The sequence below is a fragment of the Lithobates pipiens genome, unplaced genomic scaffold (genome assembly GCF_037356315.1).
Source record: "Lithobates pipiens isolate NorthernLeopardFrog02 unplaced genomic scaffold, aLitPip1_a1.2 Scaffold_19, whole genome shotgun sequence".
In the NCBI taxonomy this organism is placed as follows: Eukaryota; Metazoa; Chordata; class Amphibia; order Anura; family Ranidae; genus Lithobates; species Lithobates pipiens.
The window spans coordinates 199458360-199483534 of NW_027507764.1; the positions used below are offsets into that span (position 1 = coordinate 199458360).

Sequence of the window (25175 nt, forward strand, 5' to 3'; positions counted from 1 at the left end):
TCAGTATTTTGGCATCATAGCTCTCTGTATACAATTTTCTTAAACAAATTTTATTTTGTAAATCTGTTGTAAAGTTTCTTACCCGGAGATCCTCTCCATAACTGACAACACTAAGGCTACTTTCACATTGATCCGCGGCAAAAACACATATACCGTGTTTGCGGTGCGTTTTTTAAAAGGACACGTGACTCAAAAACTGCACCAAAAAAAACACATATGAGTGCGGTTTTGCCACACTTTTAGGCCGGGTTCACACCGCTGCGATGCGGGAACGCCGCGAATCCGCTGCGTTTTCCCGCATCGCATTACTCCCGCCGGCAGTTCACACTGCCCTATGCGGACGGCTGGGAGTGTCAATGATATGTTAATGACACCCCCAGATCCGTCCGCATATCGCAGTGCGATCTGCCGACTCGCACAGGAATCGGATCGCATGGTGTGAACCCCCATGCGATCCGATTCTGTTGCGGACCAAAAAAAGGGTCCCGTGCGAGTTTGCTGCGGGAGCGATGCGAATTCAGCCATACTATCTGTATGGCTGAACTCGCATCGCTACGGAGATCGGATGTGATTTGCGGTGCAAATCACATCCGGATCTCCCCCCGCAGCAGTGTGAACCCAGCCTTACTGTGTTTTTCAATGGGAAGGTGCATTTTTTGGTGCACTTTTATAGCTCCCCAAATGCTGCAAGATTTTTTATTCACCGCAACAAAAGCGGCACCGCCCCAGTGAACATATTCACATGGAAAAGATGTGCACAGACTACATACAATGTCAAACGCAGATTTTACATAACTGTATTGGCCATCTAAGCTGCTCAATATCCAACTGTATATCTACTGAATGAGAAAAGCCTTCTGCAACCTGAACATTACATGATAAACAGAAAATGAACGAATCCTGGCATTGGATCGCTTCACTACTCTTCTTTCAGACCACAAAAAATCTAGTAAGTGCTGAATCCAACAAGAAATCCAATAAGGTCATTCTTTTTAGCCTGCACATACAAAGCTCCTTTCTAAGTTGGTGAGTTTATGGAAAAATGTTCAACTAAAAAGGTTGGTTTAAACACAATTTTAAATATTCTGTTTGCAGATATATTGTTTCAGGACTTTTCAGACATTTAAAAAAAAAAAAAACAATGCACATTTCACAGAGGAAGCGTTGAACGTACATTTTCATCAAAGTCCATAAAGTTGGAAATGACTTTGATGTTTGGGTAGTAGACGCCAGCTTGACGTATTGCTTCTTCCAATACATCCCCGAGTCCTGCTGAGAAAATGAACACTGGTATGCTGTGCTCATGTAACTTATCAAAGAAGGTTTCATAACCTTCCCTGCAAGATAAAAGAAAATCAATGTTATTTATTGTGTGGACATGGCTTTAAAAATGATACTACATAGGCTGTCAATAAATAAATGGCACTATATCCTCTGTATAAAGTAATCATTGAATTAGCAAGTCATAGAATATAAAAAATGAAAAAACAACAGATAGAGATACTGTCAAACATCAACTAGATGACCCAGCCATATTAAGCGTAAATCATAAAATAGGTACAAACAACGGATTGTTTGCATTGAGTTTTAACACGGTGTGTGTACATTTAAAGGACGCCTTACTACCATATTTTAATTTGTGTTGTCACATTTAGACCTTATTCACACAGGTGTACTAGAATTATTCTCTTTTTAATGTTTGATAAAAACGGAGGTCTCAGCAGCATTCATTAACAAATATATGTGAAGCTGCACACCATGGCGAGAGTCTGTAAAGCAAGGTGCGAGAGCTGTGTTTACATGCATGGGGATGCACATTTTCTGTGCATCCCTGTAAAGGCAGTCCCTTTAACCGCTTCAGCCCCGGAAGATTCTACCCCCTTCTTGACCAGAGCACCTTTTTTCGATTCGGCACTGCTTCGCATTAACTGACAATTGCACAGTCGTGCGACGTTGCACCCAAACAAAATTGACAGCCTTTTTTTCTCACAAATAGAGCTTTTTGGTGGTATTTGATCATTTTAATTTTTTGCGCTGTAAACAAACAAAAAAAAAAAAAGCGACAATTTTTTTTAAAAATATTCTTTTTTTGCTATAATTATCCCCCAAAAATATATAAAAAATAAAATTTTTTCCTCAGTTTAGGCCGATATGTATTCTACATATTTTTGGTAAAAAAAAAAAAATCACAATAAGCGTATATTGATTGGTTTGCGCAAAAGTTATAGCGTCAAAATACGGGATAGATTTATAGCATTTTTATTATTTTTTTTTTTTTTTACTAGTAAAAATCGATCTGTGATTTTTATTGTGACTGCGACATGGCGGACACGATTAAAAATGCATTGATTATTGTAAAAATGTCACTGGCAGTGAAGGGGTTAACACTAGGGGGCAGGGAAGGTGTTAAGTGTGTCATATATATATATATGAAAGATAGACAGAGAACTGTGCATGATTGGACTGTATAAGGTATTTACTGGCAGAAAAAAAAATGTTTTACTATTCAAAGTTAAAACAACAAGGGCAGAAGATTTAATAGATGGAAAGATGAAAACGACTGAAGGGCCGCTTTAATGTTAATTAGGACACAGCTGCTGTTCCCAAATTGACATCTGTGTGGATGCAAGACCCCTATCACACACATGGCGTTTGGGGCCGTGCACTCGCATGAATATCAGCTTGGGAACAGCGGCTATGACCATGCATCCGCTGCATCTCAATTTACATTAATGGGACTGCCCCCACGGGAATAGTCACTTAGGCCTTGCTCACACGGGCTCTACTACAGCTCTCTTGTGAGGACCGTGTTTATGGGCATGCACAGGTGTTCCATGCATCCTCATGAAGGAAGTCCCATTAGGCTCACTGCTCCCATTCCCAATTTGGCATCAGGACCCTAAACGCAGACTGTTTACTGGCAGGAAGAAAATGTTTGACTATCCAAAAGTTAAAAACAACAAGGGCAGAAGATTTAATAGATGGAAAGCTGAAAAAACGACTGAAGGTCCGCTTTAAGTCGATTACATAAAAACCTAGATACAGCCATGTTATGGTTTCCCACATCTTAACTCTACATACAATGGAAAAAAAAATCCTGCTTACTTGAGCATAATGTCAGATTCCCTTACAACTTCTGCCAATTTGTCCTTCTGAAAAGCCTGTTCAATTAATAATGCGTGTGATTTTGTATACCTGTAAAAAAAAAAAATAAAAAAAAAAAAAAAAGTCATAAACGAAATCCATTTACTATTTACTTACTTTGCTGCTCAAAAACCCCTCTGGGGGAATGTTCCCATATTACATACCCGGGGAGTGCAGCACCATTACCTCTCTATACATGTGTTTTTCCCATGCCCATCTACAACTAGTTAGGGAAAAATCCACAGCGAGAGGGTAATTCCCTAAATGTTAACACTACAAAAGAATAACTTCTCAGCATTGACCCTTGCAAGCTAGCAATATAATTATTCTGTTTTTAAGGGTTGATAAAAACGAAGGTCTCAGCAGCATTCATTTACATATATATGTAAAGCCGCACACCATGTAAAGAAAGGTTCCCAACTTGTCTTGGCCATATGAGGGTATGGGGGGGTATTTCTGAATGTTTAAAATAAACTGCAGTTAGGTTCTCTGCATTGATGTACCTAAAATTACAGTGGAGAAAACAAACAGAGTCAGATAGGGGGCAGCATGGTGGCTATGCGGTTAGTACTTCTGACTGGCATCACTAGGGTCTTCGGTTCAAGTCCCAACCACAACACTACCTGCCTGGAGTCTGCATGTCCTCCCTGTGCCTATGTGGTTTTCCCTTGGGTTCTCTGGTTTACCTCAAGGACATGCTGGTAGGTAATTGGCTCCTATCTACACTGGTCCTAGTATGTGTATGTATGATTGTGAGCTAGGGACCTTAGATTGTAAGCTCCTTGGGGAGGGGCACTGATCAAAATGTACAATATATGTAAAGCGCCGTATAAATTGATAACGCTCTACCTGCAGTAAATAAATAAATAAATTACATGTGAGTGATTACACAAAAACAGCTCACTAGTTATAGCAAGCTTATGTAGTCATGAATTGTGGTTTATATATATATATATATATATATATATATATATATATATATATATATATATATATATATATATAATTGTGATAAACTCTGTGTGATTACATTTTTTGTTCCATTCCTAGGTATCGATCTGTAAAAGTAAAACCAAGCGATTGGCATTAAGTCATACTGGTACCCAATAGGACTGGTGATGATAATTATTTCAACAGTCGGGGAAAGGAGTATAGAGACATAGTGGGCAAGACGTTGGGGGCTGTAATTGTAAAAAGCTTACAAGCCTTGGCTCATATGAGCCCATAAGTGTAGCAACACTGGGGTGTATGAATAAAACGCAAAAATATTGATATTAAAATGCGACTTTGCAATCATAAAATCTCAATTATGGAAACAGCTCAAAGATTGTGAGATAATGGGGGTTATTTACTAAAGGCAAATCCACTTTGCACTACAAGTGCAAACTGCACTTGAAATTGCACTTGGAAGTGCAGTCGCTGTAGGTCTGAGGGGTAGATCTGAAATGAGGGGAAGCTCTGCTGATTTTATTATCCAATCATGTACAAGCTAAAATGCTGTTTATTTTCCTCGCATGTCCCCCTCTGATCTACAGCGACTGCACTTCCAAGTGCACTTTCAGTGCAATTTCAAGTACACTTTGCGCTTGTAGTGCAAAGTGAATTTGCCTTTCGTAAATAACCCCCAATGTCTTATAAAACAAGAAGCTCCGAATCCTATGTTATCAAATGACAAATTTCAGACTAGCCATTAACAGCATACATCATTTATGTATGGTAATATCTCAAATCGAGCATTTTCTATCACCTGCTAAATATTTGTCCTTTGAAATATGAATTTATTAGAAAGTTCAAGGCCTTATTTGTTTAATAAAATAAATATTTATCTACTTCATAACTGAAAAAAAGTAATATTCCATTTTTGATATGCAGCCAAGGGGAAAACAAAACGAAATGCCAGATGGTTTCTTGGGTCATAAAATGAATTAAAGGAACGACAACATTATAGCGTCATAAAGAATCACTTATGCTAGTCGGTTGGACAGATAACTAAAAGAGAGTTTCTAAAAGGCCTAAAATCGCTATGTAATACGAGGTGTGACAATTTAATTCCTGGAATGCCCGCAGTAGAACACTAGGGTGATGACGCACACAGCCATTCGCACTCAAGCGGGTTCTGAAATGTTCTAACTTGCACTCACCTGGGTTACAGATCAGTTCACTAATACTGGCCATAAACTATACGAAAAATCAGCCAAACCCATTTTCAAAAACAAACATTCGGCCATGAGAGAAAACGATGGTGCCATCATGTAATGACCGATAAATCGTTCAGTGGAAAAAAAATGAATCAATTTTTTGTTTTTAATATAGATATATTTAATATATCTAGTGCAAACAGTTCAGATGGGAAACACATTAAACTTTCAATTATCGTTAGTTCGACAGAAAATTTCCAAACTTGTCCTTTGTTTTTCCGGCTCAAAAACATCCCGATTATCAATTTTGTGCCCATTAACTGGCCAAAAAACAAACGACCTGTTTAAATGACCAGATTTCGGACGATTTTTTGTATAGTGTATGGCCAGCATAAGACTTTACCGAAAGAACATGTGTGTCCATTGTGCTGAGTCTGGCGCAGCAGATTAACATCAAGTTTTGTGTGAAAATTGGCAAAATTGCGAGTGAAACTTTAGATCTGTTAGAACAGGCTTATGGTGAACATTCCATGAAGAAATCAAGAGTTTTTGAATGGCACGAGCAGTTTGAGGGGCAGAAAGATGTCGATGATGACACAAAAACGTCAACCAACATTGTTACTTGAAAATTCTGAAAAAGTATACGGGGATCTGTTCAAAAGAAAAGACCAGAACTCTAGCCCGATAAGTGGATTCTTTACCACAACAACACTCCTGCACACATATGATATGTTATGTGTTTGTGAGGTCCTGGCCCAGAAATCCATTCCGACACTTGACCAACCACCTTATTCCCCTGACTTAGTACACTGACTTTTAATGGTTTCCAAAATCTTCAAAAGGACACAGATTTGATGGACATCCCCGGACATACAGTGGTGCTGCGACAAAGATACTGCACAGCGTCCCAGAAAATAAAATTTCAGGACTGTTGCTGGCAGTGGCACAGTCGTACAAAAAAGTGCGGCGCTTCACAAGGGGACTACTATGAAGGCAACAACAGTTGCTAGTGTATTGGTAAGCAAAACATTTTATTTATGTATTTATTTTTTTACACCCCATTCCAGGAATTAAAATTGTCATACCTTGTACACAAAAAACGATGTAAGGTGTGAATGATATTGGGAATTTTATTGTATCAAAATAAATGTGTGCAGTCATTTTCTCTTTCTCGGAGGATGGGAAGAAGAAATGTAGCCATTTGCACAGATATTAAGGCTCTGTTCACACCTAGGCATTTTTTGGTGTTTTTCTGCTGTAAGCCTCAGCTCTAAAAACGCCAAATCCCATTCATTTCAATAGCCCCGGTTCACATCTGAGTATTTTGTCATCTGAAGCAAAACACCTGGAGCTCAAAAAAGTACAGGAGCTTCTTTTTTGGGAGCTTACAGGCATTGTCTGCTTTTTACATTGGAGACCCTTTGATCTATACAAAATTGCAGCAAAAATCGTGCGACTTTCTGCGTGAAAACAAAAACGCCTAGGTGTGAACAGAGTCTCAGTGGTTGAAACATGCTCATGATAAATTGTATGACTTGCTCATACAGACAATCCTAAATTTAGTTACATTTAGTTAAAGCAGAACTTCATTCTCGCAATCAACAGTAACTATTTTTTTATACTTCTGCTGCTAGTATTAGTAAATGGTAAGAAAGGTGTATTTTCTTTTTTTTTTACATTTCTTTAGTTACTTCAGTCATATTCCAAATAATTAAAAATATGGTCCCCGCAGCTGGACTACACTCTCAACCTCTCTTTACTTTCACTCTAAGAGGCTTTTGGGCTGAGTGAATAGGAATTTGTGGTCAGGCCACTGATGCCTCCCCTCTCCTTTTCCCTACCTTAATCCGTGACCTTTCCTCAAATCTCACTTTAATTTCTACTCAACAATACATTTTCCTTTCACTTTCCAAACTTCCTGATCCCTCCACTTTTTCACCTCTTTGTAAATCTACACACCTCTTAGACACTGGGTGCAACATCCCTTCTATGGGCTCCACCATTTAAGGCACATGTCTATCGGATTTACTAGATCACCTTCGCATTGACTGTGTTGTACTGTAGCATCCCCTTCACTTAGATCCATGACCTGCTAAACTTGTAAGCTTTTAAAGTACATCCAGACCCATTCAATGTTATGTTGACTATATATGAATGTTCTTTTGTCTTATTCGTAAATTTACAGTGGTTGTAATTATATACCTCAGACATGAAATATGAATAAAGCATATCCCTCTATAGCGTGTACTTGTCTCAATTAAAAGCACTAAGTGTCATGTCTGTCTGCTACTGTGTTCCTCAGCTGATTGACAACCTTAGCTCTGTTTCTTATTTGCTGTGTAAAGGTGGGTGTGTCCTTTCCCTCCAATTAGCTCTTAGAGCTCACCTCACTGAGCTCTGCAGAGTGTAACTTCAGTTTTCCGCCCCTTTTTTTTCATGACAGCTCAGACAAGCTTTATAAATTCTGGACTTTTAATGGATGTACGGAAGAGAAGACAGCAAATAAATAGGTACAACTTATATAAGAGTATTTGTTTCATCTTCAGCCACTTCACTGGGTATATATAAGGGTTTACAACCACTTTAATGTACTTTTGTGTTTGCTACATGCTGCATAATGTTAATTACTCTATATCGGAATTGTGCTCATGCAAACCAATAAAACTGTAAAAGAAAGACTTACCATTCAATCATGTATGGATATTTTTCTTTAATTGTAAGGTTTGGATCAATTTCAATTGCATAGTACTTGTCTTTAAGTTCATAAAGCTAAAAGAAGAACATGGGGTAGTACGCATTTATTTAACAGCAACAGATATCAATAACTTTGAAATTTGTCTTGCATATCAGTAGGGAGACTGACAAAAACAACTACAAATTCTGGATTGACCCTCTACACACTGCCATACACCCTCTCCACCAAACTATGCAATGAAAAACTGTCGCCACACGCCTCAATCATTTATACCAGGGTTTCGTGGAACCCCGAAGTTCCACCAGAGGTTACTAAGGGTTCCTTTACCAATGAGCAATTTCTGCCTCTCACATAAGTTCCTACTAATATCATTGATTTTTTATTTTTTTTTGCCATCTGTAAGGGGGTAATCCTTCCCAATGACCATAAGTGTAAGGAGCATTCTTCCCATTGTCCATTACACCAATGCATCATAATTGGTAGATATAGTAATTTCTAGCAGGGGTTCCCTGAAACTGGAATAGTATTTGAATGGTTCATCTGTGTTAAAAAGGTTAAGAAAGGCTGATTTATACCAAGAACATCATTGTCTGCAATAAAAGGTCCTCAACCAACATGGAAGTAAGCTTAAAATTGTAAATCTGTGTGGACTTTTTACACAAGAAAACACGATCACTTAACCCTTGTGGCCACTTCTTGTGTTTTAGAAGGATTCTTCCTAATCTCAACCTCAGTCTCTACTGTCAATGTTCCTAATTATCCTTACCGTTTTAGAATTAGGTTACAAAACCTCACATGTAATAGAACTGACCAATCTTTACTCTGTCAGTAAGGCCTCTTTCACACAGGGGTGGGTGTTACTGCTTGTCCACAATACAGCCAGATGGGATGTTAACATGCTGTAGCAAATATAAGGTAGAGTTGACAGGTGATCAAACTGCATAATTCACATCAATAGGGCCACACTGCAACCCCAAGCCTAACATTTTGCTTACAGTTGCAGCAGATTAGTCCTATTGTAAACTATTGTTTGACAAAAAAATAAGAAAAAAAATAAAAAGGCATTCAGCAGTTGTCGGGATCGCCTCCTGAACGCCTGACAGAGGATAGTGGTGTGAAACCAAGAAAACATCTATAAAAACAAAAGCCGTGTATGAGGTGGGACATGTTCTTGTCCACATCTGTAGCTGTCTTTTCCTCTTTCCTTCTATCTTTTTTTTCTTCCCTTGTGCTGAGGCTGTTTTTTAGGAGAATGTGGAACGCACTGCAAAGCCCATGGTAGAGATTGTGCTTTCCTATGACTGTTCATTTTTTCTGGTTTGTTCTATGCTGTGCCTTAGGGGGCGCTTTATTGGATGGTATGGTTATAGGTATTATTTCTCCCCCGATGTTACCTGATGCCGTTTTTGGATCACCTGGACTTTGTAGACTGGAATATGTATCCTTGGAGAAATTTATATTATCTAATTTTTTTTATGCAAAAGTCTGTTTTTCCTCTACTGTTGGTTTTGTATTTTGTTGAAATTTTCAATCAAAATGAATGAAAGTAAAAACAAAAGTAGTGTTTACTCAGCACAGCTCAAATGTTAACAAAGCTACTGTTGTTGGCTCTCTGTACCTTCAAGTTGCAAAATACGCAACACTGCTTGGAGGTAGTACAGTCTCAAACAGCTCTTACTAACCATCTAATAATCTATAATCTAATAAATCTACACTGGAAAATGACTGAAAATGTAAGCATTGCTACTGGTTACTAAATTGGATGTCAGTTAAATGAGACATAAGGCCTCATGCTTGTCAGTAACAAGTGTACATACCTTTTTTTGACATTCGTCTGATACGTATTTGCAGTTATCAATAACATCTGTGGATTGAAAAAAATAATAATAATTGCTTTCTCCATGAAACAAATAAAAAAAATCATCTGGTGGCCGATCTCTGTGTACCCAGATGTCTTTAGTCGGTTGGGTAAACAGAGACACTAAGCCCAGCATATCTGAGGGGCTGAGTACCATGTGATCACTGTGATTGGTAATTTTATTTCATTTTAAAATAAAACTTTTTTAGGCCTCCCTCCTTTCCTACACATACTATCTGCCGTGCAGTCTCCATGTGACCTGTAAACGAAACCCTTACCTCTCTTACCCAGGCCATCTGTACAATAACGTCTTCATCTCCATCCCGCCACTGTATGTGGCCAGTACATGAACCCTTTTACCAACTCCTTCCTCTGTATGATCTGTAAATTATTATATCTAGTGCACCATTCTTAAGCTCAGTGTTTAACCCCCTTATGCCCTGTACACACGGTCAGAAATTCAGACGGAAAAGGTCCGATCAGATTGTGTTGTCGGAAAATCCGATCGTGTGTGGGCTCCATCAGACTTTTTCCATCTGAAATTCCGACTAAAAAAATTTGAGAGCTGGATCTTAAATTTTCCGACAACAAAATCCGATTGCACTTTTTCCAATAGTTTGTAGAGAATTCCGACGGACAAAGTGCAACGCATGCTCAGATTAAATTACGAGACCAAAGCTATTGGCTACTAGCCTCTACGTAGTCCCGTCATACGCAACGAACGTCACCTGATTTTCCGACAACTTTGTCTGACCGTGTGTATGCAACACAAGTTTCGGCCAAAATCTGTCGAAAAAATCCAATTTTGTTGTCGGAATGTCTGACCGGGTGTACAGGGCATTAGTGTTTCTTTATTTCCAAAAAATAGTGGGGTTTTCAGACTACTTCCGGCATCTTTATTTTAACAGAAAAATAAAGTAAAGTAAACAGGTTTTAGTTTCAAAATATTTGGTCTTTTTCCCCCCTTTTATCATAAAAAATAAAAAGACCCATCAGGTTCTTGTCGTCACAGAAACAAGAAGTGAGCAGAATCTTTCTAACAGGCACATATACTTGACAAAATTTTAAAAAGATGAAAAATCTTGGGAAAGGTGTGCACCATAAGGTTTTGTTTGTGCAGAGCTTTTAGCACTGAAAACAAGCAACAGTAAACTAGACCTCTAATCTATTTGCAAGACCGGATATATATGCCTGTGCCTATGGATACAATATTTTAAGCAAGGTTAGGACCAGTAAAAAACAAGAACTAGTTCTGTGTAAAAAACACCACAGAGGAGTGCTGACATTTAGCACAAGAATTGTAATCCCAGGAGGAAGTCGTGATGACGAAACGCATCTGTAAATTTGATCAAACGTTACTGTACTATTGGAGCACTTTTGTTTTTTTATATGTGGATTATCGGTGGGATCACCATTAAGGATTGGCGATCAATATGAATGTTTAACCCTGTGTGGGTTCATGCTCATTTGCCAAGCATTAGAGTGGAAGACAATTTCATCTGGGGAGTGGACACCTAGAGGGGATCGGTGTCACGATTTGCACGTGGTGTGGTGGATGACATTGACTCTCACCTTTAAAATTTTAGGACTGATACAGTCTGTGTACTAAATCTATCACTGGGTGATATTTTTATTATGTTCATTTAGCGCCACTATTTCCTGAATTAGTTATTACGGTAGACGTGTTATTTTAAAGTGGTAGCTTCACTGTATCAAATTATCGTATATTTATAAAACTCTGGCGTAGTGGTGGGATCTACAGTGTGGGTGGATGTTTACTGTTGGACCCCTTTGATTTTATACAAGAATTGTAATGCCTGCAGAATCCCAACGGGGGAGCCATCTTGGCCTAGAGAACACAGTGATTATTGCTAGCAGCTAGAGCAGCTGCCAATAAATCACATGCAAAATCTGACAGGCTCTGTTTGGAACAAAAAAAATAAAAACAAATCTGATAGGTTTGCTGTACCCAAGATGCTCGATCGATCAAATTGGGTACAATCAGCCTGCCGATACATGGTTAGAAACTCGGCCGGTTCAGCAGGGATTCAAACCATCTGTGGCCGGCTTTAGTAACGGTAAAATCCAGGGAAAAAATGTTGCTTTTATATACAAAAAAGGCGTAAGGGGGGCCTCCCCTGTGTTACTAAACAGCTTGGTTTAACACAGTACATTCGGGTAGTAGCATTAAAGGATAATTTCACCTATCCTAATATGTTACACCTATATAAACATGTTACGAACGGACCGCCCCAGCACCTCCATGATCCAACAGCTAGCGGGATCATTCCTCCCCCCCCCCCCCCCCCCCACTAGCTGTCACATTTAAAAAAAAAAACATGACGAGTGGAGCTCTGCCCGTCTGACCGCATCACTCAGTCTCCTGTGAATGGAAAACTATAAATGTCTGGCAGCCTTTGCGTCTGTCGGCTTGTAGTTTTCAATGAACTTCCACAGGGCTGTGGAGCGCCGTGGTAGTTCAATCTCTCTTCCTCTCAGATTGTATCTGCTTGCCCATACAGAATTTACGGGCACACAGACTGTCAGATCTGCATAGCACCAGCTGGTGCAATGCTTTACCGGCTCAAAATAAAAAGAAAAAAAATAATAAATGCAATTTTTTTTACCTCCAAAAAATGAGCATTTATTTTTTTTTCTAAAAAGTGAACTTATCCTTTAAGAGCAATTAGATAAGCCCATAATGGATAGTTCTCAGCAGCTAGCACATACCAGAATTTTTTGCAGCAACAAGTGTGCTGAGCAGATTCCCCTGAGACCAGCCGAGCTCAGCATTTGTAGGTTCACTGGTTCTTCTGAGAATAATGTGCTTTCATTTGAGGTCCTTTTTAAGACAACCTTTTCCAAGCGCAATATGGTCTTGCTATGTATATTGTGTTACAAATATTTACATTGTAGACGGTAATGTTTAGTCACTGCATAGGAGAGGTGAAATATGGACTACTTACTATGGCATGTGGGACACCTCTTTCCATTATGGGAAAATCGGCTTAAGGTCATATCAAAATCTGTTATGATCTGAAAAAAACAAAAAAAACAAAAAAAAACAAAAAAAACACACAAAAGAAACCACATTATTTGCTAAATTCTCATTGTTTCATAAAAGGCCCTAGCAGATCTGTCATAATTCTAGGTTAGTGGTCTCCAAACTTCAGCCCAGTGGCCAGATGCGGCCCTTTGCTTGTCTTTACCAGGCCCTTGCATTACTTTTCCCCCCACTGATGCAACTCTATTCCTCCCACTGACACCAACAATGGGGCATAATTCCTGTCACTGACATCAACACGACACTATTCCTTTCACTGACACCAACGATGGTTCACTATTGCTCCCCCTAATGCTAAAGATGCATGGTTTACTCCCACTGTCCAAAGCCTGGCCCCCCTAAAGTCTGAAGGACTGTAAACTGGTCCTTTCCTTAAGGCCAGTTCACACCAGATGCAGTTCCATGCAGTTCTGTTTTTTTCTGCGCCAATACAGTCAGTTCTGGTCAGTTTCTGCACCACAAACTGGCTGCATGGTGTGAACTAGAGCCACTGGAATACATGGAAAACACTGTGCGTGCATTTTTAGTGCAGAAAAAAAAAAAAAGCACACAGAACTGCGTCTGGTGTGAACTGGCCCTTAGAGAGTTTGGAGGCCCCGCTCTAAGTGATCTTGTGATTCTTCCAAAATTTATTTTTTACGTTAGTGCTTTAGGGTAATTTAAATAAACAGCAATAAAAAATAAAAAAAAAAATGTCAGCGGAAGTTTTAGCAACACATACCTGAAGCCTAGCAGCACCTCCTTTTATTAGTCCACATATTATTTCTTCCACCTTTGCTGGGTCCTTTATATGGACGGTTTTCTTCTGAAATTCTGGCATCTTAAAAAAAACAAAAAAATTACATAACTTAATTTAAAAATAGACAGAGTGCTGTACTCAATTCAGACCTGCAAAATAAAAAAAGTGTAGAGGATGCAGGGTAAAATGATAACAGATACTAGGGGGAATTTAACTAAAACTGGAGCAGCTATACATAGTAAGAAATCAACTTTTAATTTCAGCCTGTTCAGTTCCATTTGCATGGGTGACTAGTCACTGTGCTGTTTGTGCCAACTGTGAGCAATTAGCTGCATCCACCGAGCCTGTACACTTTAGACAGTTGTTCGTCCAGCAGTGATCAATGCAATGCAACCAGCCATAGATAGCTGTTGGCCACCACTAACCTGTCTCAAAAGTGTACAGACTCAGGTGACAAACAGCAGCCATTTGCACCATGGCTAGTCATCTGTGCGAATGTAACCCCTCTCCTATACCCAGTGACGTGAACAGCCTCAGATGATACACAGAGATAAAACAAATCTCCCTACATGAGTTTTACATGTATATCTGCTGTCTTCAGCTTGATAAATTCTTTAGAAAGTGCACATCAGGGTAGAATTTTTCTTACTGTTCCAGCAGGGTGAGGGGAGTCTTGGCATACACTGTGCAACAGCTGATTGAGGGAAAGACATACCACCCCCCCCCCCATAGGCAGAGGAACAAAGATACCTGCAGAGCTGTGCTGTGAATAGACCAGCTCTCTGCCAATCTACCACCCACCCCAGTGCAAATTTCCAGCTGCTTTTATCTCCCGTGTCTGAGAACTTGTCAGAAGTTATCATGCTAATAACAGAAGAACAAAGCAACAGAAAGACACAGGACTTGGGCTTTGGAAAGAGAGAAGTAAAACACTACAGCTATACAGGTCAAATGTCATGAAATCAGGTTTACATCCACTTTAAGCTTTGGAAATGAAAGACGCCAGCTGATTGGTTGCGATGCGCAGCTGCTCCAGATTATGGCCGCCCCAAAACGTAAAAGGTCACTAAACCCACATCATAAAAAAAAAACAAAAAAAAAAAACCTATGAATAAATGGTGTATTGCATGCTATTCATACTCACTCAGTCACTATGAGATTTGCTTTCTGCAAAAAAAATGGTTGATCCTACTGCTCTCTATCTACACCTTCTGTCCATGTCCCCAATGCAGTTGGGGATTTTGCATAGCAGAATTGGCAGCTCTGCACATGCTCAGATTTCAGTAAGTTTCTATACTGAGCATTTCCTCCCCATCACATCTGAGCAGCCCATGTGACTATAGAGTCACACATGCAGGTGTATACATAGTGATAAATGACAGCCCAATCTCTTCCTCCTCCGCCATCCCCTCTAACCAGCTAAACACAATGGGGTCGGGATATTACATGTAGATTTATGGAGGCTTCACCTCACTCTTATTCTAAGACACAGATTGAGGGGAGTGACACAGTCTGTGACTGGCAGAAATCCACCCACACCATCCTATTGCCAAAAAAAAAAAAAAAAAAAAAAAAAAAGATTTTATTCCAAATATATATTTGTATGGCAATTTAAAACAGTTTATTGATATTATTTATTTTTAGCTCCTTCTGCTTATGTTTCCCTGCTGGAAAAGAGCAGTGCCATTATCCACATACAGAAATAGAAGGGACAATGTAAATAAACAGTGTGTGTTTAGTATCACTTTAAGCTGGCCATGCACTGATAATATTTTTTTTGTTTAGTCTGCAAACAAAACAGATTTCTCCATTCATGCTTTACAGTGCAGAAGGACAAATCTCCCACTATTTGACAGCCAGCGCACCGACTGTCAAAATACTGGAACGGTGGCTATATTTGATTGGCATTCTCCACAGTAAGCTTACCAACTTCAAGGTCATTCAGATGAATAAGAGTAGGCTAGAAATAATTGAAATTTAAACTGGAAATTAATATACACATTATGACCACTGACGGTTAAAGTGAATAACACTGATTATATTGTTACAATTGCATCTGAAAGTGGGAGGGATTTTTTAGGCAGCAAGTGAACATGTTGTCCTTGAAGTTGATGTGTTGAAAGCAGACAAAATGGGCTAGTGCAAGGATTTGAACGACACGGACAAGGGCCAAAGTGTAATGGCTAGATGAATGGGCCAGAGCATCTCCAAAACTGCAGCTCTTGTGGGATGTTCCCAGTCTGCAGTGGTCAGGACCTACCAAAATGGTCCAAGAAAGGAAAACTGGCAAAGGGATCATGGGCGGCCAAGGCTCATCAATACACGTGGGCAGCAAAAGCTAGTCCATACAGTCTTATCAAATAGAAGGAGCTACTGTGGATCAATTTTCTGAAAAAGTTAATGTTGGTTCCAACAGAAAGGTTTCAGAACACACAGTACATTGCATTTTGTTACGTATGTGGTTGCATAGCTGCAGACCGGTCAAGGTGCCCATGTTGACCTGTGTCCACAGCTAAAAGCATCGGCAATGGGCACCTGAGCATCAGAACTAGACCATGAAGCAATGGATGAAGGTGACCTGGTCTGATGAATTCAGTGATAGTTTGAGGAATACGAGTTTGAGGCACTGACTTGGTCACCAAATTCGCTAGATCACAATCCAATCGAGCATCAGTAGGGTGTTCTGGAAAAACCAAGTCCAATCTACGGAGACCCCGCCTCGCAACTTTCAGGACTAAAAAGAATCTGCTACCGATGGCTTGGTGCCACTTACCACAGCATACCTTCAGAGGTATAAGCCATTCTTAAATCTTAACCATACATATGCTTTAAATCTCACAGGGATGTAAGTTGCCACGGGGACTGTGCTTCATGTACTACACTTTATCTCTTTCAATATGTGTGCTCTACTATAGGCAAGAACACACAACCTTACTTAAAGTGGAACTCGAGGCACAATTTTTTTCTTTTCAGTGGAGAAGAAAAAACAAACAAACTTTGCCTCGAGCTCCTTAATTGCGACTTTAACAGTATTTGTAATGAAATGAGTAACGTATTCAAGACACAACATGGCCAAAGGCGTTAATAAATCAGGGACCAATTTTAGTTTACGCTTATCATGGCTTTAATCTGTTTTCACCACACAATATTAAAAACTTGTGGTTAGTAGAGGGGACACACAAGACTAAGTACACAGATAATGAAATGTATTGTAAAGTCAAACATTGCCAAGCCTTTGTGTTTTTAGCTAGGAACAAACTGTTCGATGGAGCTTAACATGCTAATAGGGCATACAGCAAACAATAGGAAGGCATGCTGCAACAATAGGTGTGGCAATGTGTGCCGTCACCAATGTGCAAATACCTCTCTATGGTGCTAGTCTAGGTTAGGGCTCGATTCACATCTATGCATGTTGCTTTTGAGCATTTCTGCAGTGCTTTTTGCTGTGCTTTCTGCGTTTTTGCGATTTGTGCATTTTTTTTTTACATTCACTGTATTATAGCTGGGTGCTAAGGAGCAGGTCAGGATGCCAGCCGCCAACGTCCTTAGCAACCGACGAGTCATCAGCTGTCAGCGGGCTTCCCATCAGATGGGCCCCACCCATCTCCATACCATTGCGGTGTGGAAGCGACGTCAAAAACGTCACTTCCTCCCATAGCTTTTAAAGAGACTTTTTTTTTATTGCATTTTTGTGTAAATATGAGATCTGAGGTCTTTTTGACCCCGATCTCATATTTAAGAGGACCTGTCATGCTTTTTTTTCTATTACAAGGGATGTTTACATTCCTTGTAATAGGAATAAAAGTGACACTTTTTTTTTCTACAAGAACAGTGTAAAAATGATTTTTTTTTAAACGCACCCGTCCCGCGTGCAGAAGCGAATGCATACGTGAGCAGCGCCCGCATATGAAACCTGTGTTCAAACCACACATGAGGTATTGCAGCGATCGGTAGAGTGAGAGCAATAATTTTAGCCCTAGACCTCCAACTCTAAACATGCAACCTGTAGAATTTATTAAACGTCGCAGAGATTTTTAAGGGTAAAAGTTTGTTGCCGCTCCACGAGCGGGTGTGACATGTTGGGTCTCAAATTTACAAATGTTTACAGCGTAACATTATCATTCACAATAGAAAAAAATTTGGCTAACTTCACTGTTGTCTTATTTTTTTTGTAAGACCACTGTGCAAATACGGTGTCACAGAAAGTATTGCAACGACCGCCATTTTATTCTCTAAGGCAGTGATGGCGAACCTTGGCACCCCAGATGTTTTGGAACTACATTTCCCATGATGCTCTGGCACTCTGCAGTGTACTGGAGCATCATGGGAAATGTAGTTCCAAAACATCTGGGGTGCCAAGGTTCGCCATCACTGCTCTAAGGTGTTAGAAAAAATATATATGATAGAGATTCTCTCATATACACATACATATATCTCTATCTATTATTTTTGGCCAAAAAAACAACTGTTTTTAACTTGTAAACACCAAATCTCAGAAAGAGGCTCGTGGTTCAGAAAAGCATTATATATGTAAAATGTAAGTATTCTGAAACTGGCATTTGAGATTTCACTATTAAAACCTTTCTTGTCAACATTCCCCTGTGGTCACATGTCAGCTGACCTTAATTGGTCCACCAGTCAAATGTTCTGGGGGTGAGGCACGGGGGTGAATTCCCCATTTCTAAGAATAGGAGCCAGATGGGTGTGCTGGAATTTAAACTTGTGAGATTTTGATAGTTTATCCCAAATATCCAAAGAGAAGGCGAGTGCTGGGCATAAAATTAGGGGGTGGTTCTTTAGGTGGCAACCAGAGGATATGAGTGATCGGCTGGTCCAGACATGCATAAGCCTCCACTTGCATCCAGATAGGTGGGGCTGATTAGAAAGAAATTTGGCTAGCTGGGCCAACTGTGCCGCATTAAAATATTTTTGCAAGTATGGAGTCCCCAACCCTCTCTTCTTGGGAGTGAATAATGTGCGCTTGTTCAACCTAGGCCTCTTGTCCCCGTTATGGGTATTTTAGAAACAGACTTGTCTCTTGGATCAATTCCACTAGAGGATGGTTAGGCTGATCTCTATTTAGTTAGATCAGTGTTAAAAATTGGAAATATAAAAATTGATATACACAGGGAAATTTAGTAAAACTGGAGCCCAGAAAATCTGGTGCGGGTGCTTATAGTAACCAATCAGCTTGTTCAATGACGCTTTGACAATAACACCTAGTAGTGATTGGTTACTATGCCTAGCTGTGCCAGATTCTCTGGGCTCCAGAGAATATTGTATTTCAATTAACAGCCATTATTTTCTACAATTGCCAAAAACAAATTGAACTCTTTTTTTGTAACACAGAGGTGATGCACAGAGATGTAAAAAATCCTTCTACGTAAGCTATACCTGTTTATCTGCAGTCTATTCTTCTCTACATCTGTTCAAAGTCCAGAATTTATAAAGCTTGCCTGAGCTGTCAGAAAACAGGAGACGGAGAGCTGAAATTACACTCTGCAGAGCTCAGTGAGAAGAGTTCTGAGAGCTGATTATAGAAAAGGGGCTATGTACTATGCTGGCTGAAATAAGGATCAGAGAAATTACAAGTAGGGCTAACAGGAGAAGTTATTTTTAGTCGATTTGCTTCAAGTCTTTCTTTTATAAAATGATGTACCTACTCTCCCTAGTATAATTATATTATATATACATCTCCGCTCAGAACAATGTCACTATTGTTTAATTTCCTCTAACCCCCTGTTCTCTCCTACATCCTTGGCAGTTCATCCAATCAGAGTTTAATAGCGTAGCTTTTTTCATGACTCTGCTATGTAAAAACAAAATTAAAAGTCGTGTCAAGTAATAATTTTTAATAATAGTTTTCACATGCTTGAATAATTATGGGAACTAGGAGCTGAGCACACAGTGGAATGTGCCTCCATTCCCCAAACAAACCAATGTCCTTGAAAGACCTTCTGTAACATATTATGAAATACTGGGCTGTACTCCAGCAAACTGTATTGTGAAAATCCTTGATTCTTATAGTAATACTACAGATGAATGCAAAAAATACAATGACACTGTAAAGGTGTTTTTTCCAATAATTTGCCAGTATCAATAAATATACCTCCTGCAATTTAGCAGGCCTGTTAAAAAGGTGAACATTCTGTTTTGGTGCTGCAACCAAGTACAAAACATAGGGGTTTTCTTTAGAACTCCAATACAGAGAAATCCTCTAATGCATCAACTTGCCTTTAAGATTATGTCTGGCTAAAAGAGGTTTTTCTTTTGGATGGTGCCCCCGTTGCAGATTTTCCCATTACTTCCCCTCTGGTTGAACCATTGTCAGCAGGACAGAAAGTCTCTCTAATGGAGCCCTGGATAGCAGACAAAATATAGTAGTTCTAATCGTTCCACACAAAAAAATAAAATAAAAATAAAAACATAAAAAAAGCGATCAATAAATGCTGTATAAGGCTGAGTTCACACTGATGCGAATTTGGATGCGGTTTCTCCGCATCCAATTCGCATGACAGGAGTGTGACCGGCTCTCAATGGAGCTGGTTAACACACCTCTGGGGCGGCTGAAGTCTGAATTTAAGAAGGGTCCTGTGCGTCTTCTGATCCGTTTCAGGTGCAAATTCAGCCAAATACTGAGACCTAATCAGACCTAATTCACACCTGAAATGGTGAACAGACACGCACCGGACCCCCTGCCGTGAGTCGCAGCCGCAGCTAAACAGAAACTACCAATTATGAAATATTTTGCTAAAACGTAACATATAATATGTCCTCTTGAAATCAGATATCCCCTTACATCTTTCTTCTGCATTGGAAAAATGTGATTGATTCCTATGTGCAACATGTGTTACACTCTAGACTATTAGGGTCAAAACGGATTAATCGCATAAACTATTTCCATAATGAAGTGATGAAGCAAGGTGCTTTAGTACAAAAGTAAAAACGTTGATCTCCAGCCAATACCTTTGGCAGGTTTTTGTTGTTTTTGTTCCTATGGTGAATCCGTTAGAGAGCCAGTGAGTTCCACCAGCGCCTAGCAGATAAGGGAACACGTAAAATTAATCTTTCCTAAGGGAAGAGAATCATCAACCTTCCCCACTGTGTGTGTGTAACAGCAAGTTAGTTTTTAGGTGTTAAATACAGTATAATTATGGTTGTTTTTGGCATGGGAGCTTCCTCTGCAGAAATGCCGACAGACAGAAGATCCGTAAAAATAACTTACCGCATTTGTTGTGCCTCCTCAAAACGGCAGCAATCACCTCCAGGCTGGCTCAAAGTGAACCTTGCGTAAAATACCAAGCTCTGCTTATCCAAGAAGTCCCTGTGACAGATTCAACGGGGACATGGGGCTTTTAGAGGGGACTGCAGGGTAGCCGCTTGCCTACTGTCTATGGGCCCTGGCATTTGAGGGAGCTAGAAGCATTCAGGAAGCTGTCGTGTTATATAATCCAAGATGGCATATTACCACATTTAACAGTCAAGGAAGCCCCGATGGGCTCTGCCAAATTGAAACTCAGTGAGAAGATGGATTTGAAAAGAAATCTGGTTAATGAGATTTGGACAGCCCTGGGTCTTCTTGAATAATGGTGCCGGACTGTCTGGGGGGTGGACTCCCTGAGTAATCAAGGCTTGGCAAGGTGCTAGCACTTGATTAGCTTACTGGTAATTTCATCACTGTTATCTGTTCATTAGATGTACTGATGATATTACTGTTAAGGCCTCATGCACACTGGACGTTATAAAAACGCCAATAGCTTTAGCTGTAGAATGCAGTATTAAAAAATGCGAATTTGCCATGTTTTTGCATTAACGTTTTTTAGCAAAACAATACTCCCACAAAAGCTTATGGCTCAAAAACTCTCAAAGTCAGAATAGCTACGTTTTTCAGAGTGAGAATGTTTTACAGCTGAAAAACTCCTCTTGAAACCCACTAGTTCTGGGGGTTTCTTCCAGCCAGAAAACGCCCCTGCCAAAAAACACTGATTAAAGTCTATGTGTGCATGGACACAGAGGATAACATGCTGGGGGTTTTACTGGCTGCAGATAAAAAAGCCAAAGCCAAAAACAGCACCTGTAAAAATGTCCAGTGTGCATGAGGCCTAAAAGTTTGCATTGTTTAAAATAATGTAATCCAACTCTTATCCAATTTTGTGTGGTATAAATTCTGTGTAAATAAAGGGTCAGTAACAGTTTGCACCTAAGCTAGTGTTGCCTAGTTCTCGGGTGCAATTCTCAGCTATAATACCTGGTTCCAAAGTGGCGGAAGCTGTATCTTGGCAGAGGCAACCAGACTGGGTGCCAGGCAGTCTGTCAGAGTCCCCATGGATAGATTTTCTTTTCTATTTAATTTAGCTTTTAAAATTAGTGATAATTTAATTTGGGGCTCCAGATAATAGAACCCATTTATGCAAGGTCTACTTAAACCTCAATGTTACCTCTAAATGTGATGCCTAACGTCATTCATTTCCTCTAACTCAAAGCTTAACATGAGTCAATAATGGGTAAAGAGACTTACTGCATTGTACAAAGGCTTGGAAAGTAAGGGGTCCGGAGCTGAGATTTAAGAGTTATAAGCGTTCACTGTATAGCATCTGCTAGGTCTCGTTCACACACAAACTTATATCATAATGGAGCTATATTAAAATAACTTTCTGAAATGTCATTCTAATGTTTCAATAGCGCCAAGATCAGTACATTGGCACCGTTCCCCCCAGAGCACAACAGCATTCATGCATTCACTGCAGCTGTCTGATGCGAGTGAGCTCTTATGGTGAAATGTTTTTGGGCTTATCTCAATTACTTATATCTATGTAGTTTTATTGCTCTGCCAGAAGATGGCCATCGCTGTATTTCTGGGATCCCACGTTGATGCTCCAGGTCTAGGCATCTTCAACATTAGAGTCAAAGCAGCTGCTATGGCTTGCCCCCCCCCCCCCCCCGATTCTCCTGCCCAATCACAGAAGCCTTTGTATTATGAAATCTCATTCACTGAATACAAAGGCTTCTCTGAATGGGAAGCAGATAAGATGGGTGGGCATAGCTTATCTGTGCGCTTCTCTCTCCTCTCTCACCCTTTTGTGTCAATGTATGCTCTGACAGAGCCATAAGCCTCTCAGATGTAAATAAAAGTTCAGGAGATGTCATGCACCTCCTTTGACTCAACTCATAGTGTGCCTTCACTTTTTACAAAGTGGCTGAGTTCCTGGAATTCAACTTTAAGTAAAACAAAATCCTGATGACTGGTCTTAAAGCAATACTAAAGTCTCCCTTTTCTCTTTAAAAATAACAGACATGTTATACTGTACTTACCTGCTCTATGAAATGGTTTTGCAAAGAGCAGCCCTGATCCTCCTCTTCTCCGGTCCCTCGCTCCTGTCAAGTGCCCCCACAGCAAGCAGTGTGCTATGGGGGCACCTAAACCACAGCTCCAGGTGTTCCTTCGGACACGGAGCCACGTTTAGGCCCCACCCCCTCTCTCTTGGTTAACTGATTTCGCCTGACAACAGCAGGAGCCAATGGTGCCACTGCTGTGTCTCAGCCAAGCAGGAGGGAGAGTCTCGGGTGGCCGAGGCACTTGTGACAATCACTGGATAGAGATGGGGCTCAGGTAAGTATTAGTGGGGCTGCTGCACACAGAAGGCTTTTTATATTAACCACTTCAGCCCAGGAAAGTTTTAAGCACTTTCTAAACAGGACTTTTTTGCGATTCGGCACTGCGTGCGACGCTGTACAGAAATAAAATTGATGTCTTTTTTTCCCCCCACAAAAAGAGCTTTCTTTTGGTGGCATTTGAGCACTTATTTACACACACATATTATATTATATATATAATATATATATATATAAATAAATATAAAAAACTAATTTAGGCCAATAGGTATTCTACATATTTTTGGTAAAAAAAAATAAAAATCACACACACACACACACACACACACGTGTGTGTATATTATATATATATATCGCAATATGTGCATATTGATTGGTTTACGCAAAAGTTCTCTCGTCTACAAAATAGGGGCTAGATTGACAAGTGACACTTTTTGGGGGCCAGTGACACTAATACAGGGATCAGTGCTAAAAGAATGCACTGATCCCTGTATAAAATGACACTGGCAGCAAAGGGGTTAACACTAGTGGTGATCAAGGGGTTAAGAGTGTCCTAGGGAGGTGTTTTCTTTTACAAAGGTTTTTATTGCAAATGAAGTATTACAAAAGTGTACAAATAATTACTGGTTACAGTAGACATCAGACAACATAATTTATAAAAAAACAAAACAACAAAAAAGACCCCCCCCCCCCGGTGTTTTCTAATTGAATGGGGGACAGATGCATGGGAGGAAAGCCGAGATCGCGTTCCAGCTTGGCTGAAACACTAGATTTCGCTTTCCCCTCACTGATAGATCAGCAGTGTGCCTTGTTTACATCGGCATACCGCTGTTCCGTGTCTCCACTGAACGATCGGTGGATCGCGGCCACCAAACCTGCCGATTGGCTCCCCGCTGTGAGCAGTGCACGCGCACGCCCCAGAAACCTTGTGCTCAAAATCACGTACAGGTGCGTGATTTTGCACAGCCGGGGACGCAGTCTATGTACGGTGGGCGGTCCAGAAGCGATTAATGCATAGAATGCATTAAAGATAAACCTTCTGCCTTTACAGCCACTTTAACCTTATCAAACAGACCTTCTCCAACCACCCCCCCCCCCCCCCCCTCCAAACACTTTTTTTCCATGGGAAGTGTGTTATATATCTATGAAATTATAATAAACAAAAATTAAAACCTTCTACTACTATCTATAGTTATCATCCATCAAATATAACTGATCTTCCACATCAACTCTTGCTCAACTCAACACAATAATTACATGTTAAGCTATTTTTGGACACAGGGTAATGTAAGCAAACTATATAAAGCTGCTGAGCTGTACAAAAAGGGGAACAAAGAGGATACAGATATAGCTGCAGTATATGAATAACTGAAAACTGCCAAACAAAATGTCCCCTTCCCTCCACCTCTGCCTTCCCCTTTCCTCCTTACTCTCAACTTTTCCTGAATGATCCCACCTTTCTCTCTTATCTCCGGGAATCAGTCTGGAATGTAAGCAGCAGTGTAGAGGGAAGACCTGAATTATTGTTGGTCTCAAATTGTAATTATACTATATTGTCTCTGTCCAAAGTTTAGATCTTTGCACAGAATTTTGTACCTCCAATTATCTTTGTGTTTACTTTACAATTATCAATGTTGGAAAGCCTTTTCAATCAAAACTTATTGAAACAGAAGTCTACCCAACATACATATCTGACAATGCATCTCCATAAAGTGGAAGACATACAAAAAAAAAAAAAAAATGGATACAATCTTATCCATACACATATAATGTAAAACCAGGCTGTCTAATGGATGGAAATTGAATTCAAATGACACTATTACACTTTTAGGCAGATCGTATTTAATCATGCAACCGGTCAAGCTGGTGCACCAAAAAGTTTACTACCAGTGTCTCCCTTTTGGGTTTTCTGTATCTCTATTCAG

At 39.9% G+C, this 25175-nt stretch overlaps 1 protein-coding gene across 2 annotated transcripts in view; it reads right to left on the reverse strand.

The window, feature by feature from the left end:
* Positions 1-25175, reverse strand: part of NT5C3A (5'-nucleotidase, cytosolic IIIA) — a 77791-nt gene that overhangs the window by 7517 nt on the left and 45099 nt on the right. For both annotated transcript variants that reach the window (XM_077491617.1, XM_077491618.1), the window contains exons 2-7: positions 13621-13719; positions 12802-12871; positions 9795-9841; positions 7966-8051; positions 3106-3195; positions 1175-1337 (exon numbers count right to left, since the gene is read on the reverse strand). In XM_077491617.1, the coding sequence (XP_077347743.1) occupies positions 1175-1337; positions 3106-3195; positions 7966-8051; positions 9795-9841; positions 12802-12871; positions 13621-13719 (555 nt within the window). The remainder of the gene's footprint in view (positions 1-1174; positions 1338-3105; positions 3196-7965; positions 8052-9794; positions 9842-12801; positions 12872-13620; positions 13720-25175) is intronic.